Raw genomic sequence first — 6,631 nt, 5'->3', positions numbered from 1 at the left:
GAATAGTGATATATGAACAGTAGTGTAAATAAATAGAATAATTCATAACCTAAGTTTAGTAATAATTTAATAGTGTTTAAAAGTTCTTCAATAATTAGTGTAAATAAATAGTTTTTGTCGTTATCAGTCTTAGAAGTTAATTTTTTTAAAACCACGAACATTACAATACGTTCATTTTCACAGATAATTTATTGCGGACTCGTCAAGTTCAAGGCCTTTCATGATTTCTTTTTAGATGAAAAATTACAAAATTACGAGCGAGCACTGTACTGTTCTACGTGGGATATAAGGTCGATAGAGGGAAATTCCCCCTTAATCTTATATTGAGTGAATTAATTTAAGTAGTGCAATAATTTTTGTTATCATTGCAATCAATTTTTGTTAAGGTATCGAAAAGCAATCTTTCACGTACGAGAAGAAACTGTGTACCTACTGTATGACCTTTGTAATGTTAATTGACTTAAGTATCTATTACACTGATAATTACTCGCCAGAATTACCCTTCGGTTTAATTTAAAAATAAAATATTTGTAGTTCTCTGCTAGCTGACTCGACCGCATGCTGCTGTGGCTAATTAGTTCTAATACGTTGAATGAATATTATGTTAAACATTTAAATACAGTCTAATTAATATTCACCAATAAAGAAAACCATTTTAGCTGATCTAAAAATCCACGGGAATAGGAATGGAACCTTAAGCCAAAATTTCAATAATCTATTTAAGTGGTAATTGGTGCATAATATTTTTAGTTAGCCCGTCTTTCGCTAACACAAATAGATTTCATGGTTTCTCACACGTGAGCAGGCGACATGTAATTAGTAGCCCATACTTGATGCTTACTCAACCTTTATAGCAAAATATTTTGAAATGAATGAAACACTGTCTGGCACAAAAATTAAAAAGTTGGACGGTATAAAGCATAAATTTTGCTTAACTTTAATTTTCTCTATTTCGAAGATAATAATTGCTTGCATTAAGGAGGTTCGAGTTAGGAAAGTTTAACTGTATTTTAATAAATTTCTTTTAATAAATATTTGACTTGATAGGCAAGGATTTTTTAACGAAATGAACTTGTACTTATATAAACATGTTGAAGTGTACAACACAGGACAAATGCCTGAAGCCCATATGCCTTGTTTTGATCGATTTAACATGATTTGGTGTGAGATATGATTATGATTATAAATTGATTAAATATTTCACATTAAGAAACCTCCCATTATTAGTATGTATCACCTCTGTGTGTTTGTTTGCCTAATTGTTACCTATTTTATAGAAGCTGCTAATTAATTANAACTTTTCCCGCAAAAGGAATTCGAAAAGGTTCCGTACAAAACACTCCCAGCTTTGATAAAGATAACAACGAAGTGTTAACTGCTAATGATAATTCAATAGGTAGTTCAGGTGGAATAACAGACGTTATAATTAACGTGCACTCTAGAAATAATTTATATTGCTTTATATCCCTACTGCTCCTTCCGTCCTGACTTATCTGACTTCCTAGATATCTAAAATCAGCCACTTCTTCTAATTTTTCGTCTCCTATCGTTATATTCGCTCTTTCCCTACTTTTTCTTCCCTTGCATACCAGTATTTTAGTTTTACTTTTATTTGTTTTTATACAGTACTGTAGTGTAATGTATGCAATTAAAATTATGATTTAAATTATAATATTTAAACGTAAACTTTGAAAAACATATATCAATCGAAAGGTACTGTACTCATATGAGTATGTATTTAAAAGAGAATAACCCTGAATACCCGTGTGGAATGCGAGGAATAATTTTATTCAAAACATCCCTGTCATGTGGACAGAGCCACGATTAACTTTTTCGATGTTTTTGAATTTTCTGCTGTAGACACAATTTAATATAATTCACGGCTACATGCACGCAATATTCACAAAATAATCGTCAACAAAAACTCGAAAAAAATTCAAGAAACTACGTCATGTACAGGCACCTAGGGCGCCAGTACGCCAGTCGCTAGTCGTCTCTTTTTTAAATATATAGTTATCAGAAAATATCTACGATATTACCGATAAGGGTAATTTTATACTTTCGCGGTCCCCTCGTTTTTTGGCTCTAGCAAATCGAAAAATCATCCGATTTCGATGAATTTTTTTTTAAAATCTTTGTTTTTACGGCGGATTTATGAAAAAAAATATGGAAATAAAAAAAAATGAAAACTTATATTGGTTTCATGGCTTTAAATGTTCATGAAAATGCACTCATTCATGTATAATTGTTGATAACTTTTTTCCAAGTAATCAAATGAAGTTGTTATTTTTTTTTCATAATCTACACAAAAAAACGAACAAATAAAAAAAAAATATATAAAAATGTTGATTTATCATGTTTTTACAATTAAAAATAATAACAATTTTTCTTAAAATTGACCTTTCAATAAACAAACATTTTTTAATTTTTCTTTTTCCAAAATGTTCGTTTTTTTATGTAGATCAACAAAAAAAAATATATGAACTGCGTTTGATGCTTTGTAAGAAAGTTATAAACGATTATATGCGAAGAACTGCGTTTATGATCACATTTGAATTCATAAAACTATATGAAATCTCCAGGTGAGATATTTTCATATTTTTTTTCATAAATCCGCCGTAAAAACAAACATTTTAAAAAAAATGATTTTTCGATTTTCTAGAGCCAAAAAACGAGGGGACCGCGAAAGTATAAAATTACCCCGATAAGTTATCTTTTGTCCAAAAAAGTAGAGATAGGAGTAGAAAGTACATGACTCGTTCAATGTACGGCGCAAGCCTTATAGCGTCGTAAGTTGTTCACTGCGCAGTAAGGCAAGGCTCATTTGATTTGCCGCGTGTAAAGAGATTTTGTTTGAAAATACAGAAATCGATGCGCGGTCGCTCATCGCGCAGCGTTCAAACGCGCTTTCTATCCTTTATTGGCGACAATGATTTTTAGATTCACTCGCTTGGCGTTAAGTTTTTGCTCCTATATCTTGCTTTTATCTTTAAAATTATTTAAGATTCTGCGTGAAAGTACTTAGCGTTAAATAAATGCATGTAGATAAATAAGTATAGAAACAATGTTAACATACCATTCGGTTTATAGGAAGATAGTTGATCAAGTATTACAGAATTTTCTAATTGTACGGTACACGCATATTCCCGTAATTTCTTCGCTTCAGAGCCTACAGGATTTTCGGTAATAATAGTACGCGAGGTTAAAGAAGCAACAACAGATCGATTAAAACTTGACCAATCTATTTTCATTTCCGTCATAAAAAGAACCGTCGAACGTGGTTTCCAAGACGAAGCTCTAAATAATGAACTTTTTTATTAATGACACATTATTTATAAAAAATAAAATTCATGGTACCTAGCTATCATTTCTGGATCCCATAAAGTAATTTTTAAACCAGGGTGAGTATGATCTAAAATAACCACATCACGAACTTGCTGCTCATTTCCCACTTTCGTTGTAATTATTCTAATTGGGCCTACCGTTCGGATTGCTCCAAGAAGATCAACAAAACCTAAATGTAGAAAAAAAAGTTTTATATGAAAAGTTATATCGCATTGTTAGAAGAGCATACGTATATAAAAAAAATAAAAATTAATTAAGCATTAAATCATTTATTTACCTATTATTGACACGTTTTTCGTTCAACGCAAATTATAATATTTGTTAGTAATTAGTATTAGCTTTTTTGCTCTAGAAAGGGCCTAGTTTACTGACAATAATAATAATAAACATTGTGTGGTTTTATGAAACCACGACGCAAGTGAAACTTTTCGGATTGTAAGCATTTAACTGTAAGTTTTCGGAAAATTACTAGATTTAGGGTATTAAAATTTAAAATCGCGTTTTTAATCTTATCTTAATTATTGGAAAATGGGAATGATAATGGGAAACCAATAGTAGACAAGATGTCCAACTTTTAATTTCAATCTGCATATGAAAGTACGGAATACATAATAAATACAATCATTCAGACGATAGACACATGTTAAAAACTGAGAACAATATTTATTTAAATCATTGAATCATTTTCAACTTCAGTTATTCTATCAATAATTTCATCTTCGCTTTGAGATTCACAGTCTATAAAAATAATTGTCATGCACTTGCACGAATGAGTGAGAATATAAATGCTACACGGTTAGCTTAGGCGAGCCATGTGCGCCGCCATATTGGCCTTGGCTGCTTTGCCGAGTGACTTTCAATTTTACCCCTACTCCGCGGCCGGCTGTAATGCGACATGCGATAGATGGACGAAAAAATTTGAGGCGACGTAATAAAAGTTTCACTAATAATAACAATAATATATTTATGAAACTGAGAGGACTGATAAATGATAATAAATAGACAAGAAGTACTGTTAGCTCTATAAAATTTAAGAACAGAAAATTGGTTTCCAAATCGTATCTCAAAAGATGTGAGTGAGGTTCTTTGGATGCTCAAAGTTAACCAGTGAAAACTGAGAAGACCGGGAAATAATAAAAATAATAATAATGAAAACTTACTTGCAATACCTCCCCCACTATTGTGCACATCTATTAAGTTGATAACTCCTACTATGGGTTTTGTTGGATGTCGTAAAAGTGTACTATAATAGTCGTAATTGTTTGTTTCATGTTTTGCCATGCTAGGTACATTAATAGTTAAATGGAAGGGCGAAGTAACCATAGGGCAGTACTGTTCTTTAATATCTCCAACTTTACGCACATCAATTCGTGGTTTAGTAATTTCAACTGTAAAGTATTGCAAAAGTAATTGAGTGCTAGAAAATTTAGTCAACTATGTACTTACTGACATCTCCCGTATGATACTTATCATACGTTTCTATAATTTCATTGGCATCTCCCCAGCATGTGACATTAATATAATCGACAATCGAATCTCTTATCGTAAAATTCCATACTCCCCTTTCTTTAAAAGTATCTTTATTATCGACAAATCTTCTCAACCTTTGTTTAGCTATTATGATACCAACGACTATTGCATTCGTTATAATTGGCGAAAGTTCTTTAATTGTTGCTCTTTGTAAACTGATATTAGTTTGATCCATGGTTTATCGCAGCTTATTTCTAGTATTTTAACTTCATGCATTCGAGTGAAACATAAGAATGCTTTAGATCTAACGAATTTGACATCTCTACTAAATATAAATCTAAACAATTTATAAAACAATAGCGACAATGACCAAAGGATACTGCGATTGCACTTAACTGCAATAAGTATAGCATATATAACTATCATAATAAGTATTTATTGTATCACCATCGATACAATATTCTTAAAGTACATAAATTTACTAATAGAGCATTATAAAATTAAAAAAAAAACTATACTCCGAAATTTACAAAAAAACTTCTGGCTAAACGAAAAATTTTAACCGAAATGGTCTTTCATAATCTTAATTCGTGTTGTTTAAAACAAGTATATGTATANACAAAAAATATTCGATTTATTTCAAGTAGCAATTCTCTATTATCATATTCATGGTAAACCAATGAAAATGATTGCTCAAAAATACTCGATTTATTTTAAGTAACAATTCTCTATTATCATATACATGGTGTACCAATGAAAATGATTGCTCAATAATTCGATTTCATAAGAAAGCGTAAGATACAATAACTACATAAATTACTAGCTCTCTTTTCCGCATTTTCAAGATGATTTTTAAGTTAGCCACTTTTAAATAATAATAAACTATTCGCAACGTATTTTACACCTTTGTTTATATTTTAGAATGTTGTATACTTACACATTTACGTATAGAGCTGAAAGTATTTCATACATCAGCATGGCTCAAAAAATAATATGGTCATTGTAGTCGTCAAAGTATGAGCTTAACCGAAATTTTTTTCTAACAAAACTTGTATTTTAATGCAAAATTGCCTGTAACATCTAAATTTAATTTATTACACAGACTGTTCAAAAATAGAAAAAAGTAGGTTTCGATTAAATGATAGCACTGTTAAATATGTGTCCAATCGAAAAAAATTATAAGAGAAAGTTTTAAAAATGCTAAAATATGAGGCCATGCAAAAAAATTACGGCGATATTCAAATGCTTGTTCTTCATGTCAAGTGAACCAGTTTGTAATATTCTCATTTTGGCTAAAAAGTTAATCAAAAACTCTTTCGAACAGACTTGTTCTTTATTTTAATACAAGATCGTCTGTAACATCTATATTTAATTTGTTCATCTATCCATACACATACTTTTGNTAAAACAGAGTAATTGTTAATAAACTCTACAGTAATATACATTCTTAGTAATACAGTGTACAATAAATATGTTAATATATAACATTAGAAAAAAAGAGTAATGAGTATAACAATACTTTCTAAGCTTAAAAACATGAAAAAAGAACATATTATAGCATATAAATGACTTACTTAAAATATCATTAAATACCTTTTTGCAAGTTAATAAACTGCGTATGTGAACAGACCAGTGGCAACCAAGACAGCAGAGAATTTGTAGACATGCAATGATCGCTAGACTTACAAAAGCATCTTCTTGATTCTCCCAAAAATTTAATAATACACACCACCAATATAACCAAAGTATGTAAATAAAAATAAATGGAAAGATATATCCATGAAAAAATGTTTTTCTGCAAGTATAAAGAGTGACA

The 6,631-nt window shown here is 30.3% G+C and overlaps 1 protein-coding gene across 2 annotated transcripts; it reads right to left on the bottom strand.

Moving 5' to 3' along the window:
• Nucleotides 1-2,593: 2,593 nt before the first annotated feature.
• LOC108733872 (meiosis-specific with OB domain-containing protein) lies at nucleotides 2,594-5,179 on the bottom strand. Of its 2 annotated transcripts, XM_018465212.2 has the most exons (4): nucleotides 4,792-5,179; nucleotides 4,506-4,733; nucleotides 3,358-3,514; nucleotides 2,594-3,297 (listed from the first exon to the last, which is right to left on the bottom strand). In XM_018465212.2, exons 1-4 carry the CDS (start codon nucleotides 5,048-5,050, stop codon nucleotides 3,000-3,002), a joined length of 942 nt encoding a protein of 313 aa, XP_018320714.1. In that variant the 5' UTR covers nucleotides 5,051-5,179; the 3' UTR covers nucleotides 2,594-2,999. The 2 variants fall into 2 exon arrangements, with proteins under 2 accessions (XP_018320714.1, XP_018320715.1); XM_018465213.2 differs by having other exon boundaries at nucleotides 3,218-3,514.
• Between the last annotated feature and the right edge of the window lie 1,452 nt (nucleotides 5,180-6,631).

Source organism: Agrilus planipennis, unplaced genomic scaffold (assembly GCF_000699045.2).
Source record: "Agrilus planipennis isolate EAB-ADULT unplaced genomic scaffold, Apla_2.0 scaffold85, whole genome shotgun sequence".
NCBI lineage: Eukaryota > Metazoa > Arthropoda > Insecta > Coleoptera > Buprestidae > Agrilus > Agrilus planipennis.
The sequence above is the reverse complement of the archived record's forward strand: the minus strand, read 5'-3'. Positions and strand labels throughout refer to the sequence as shown.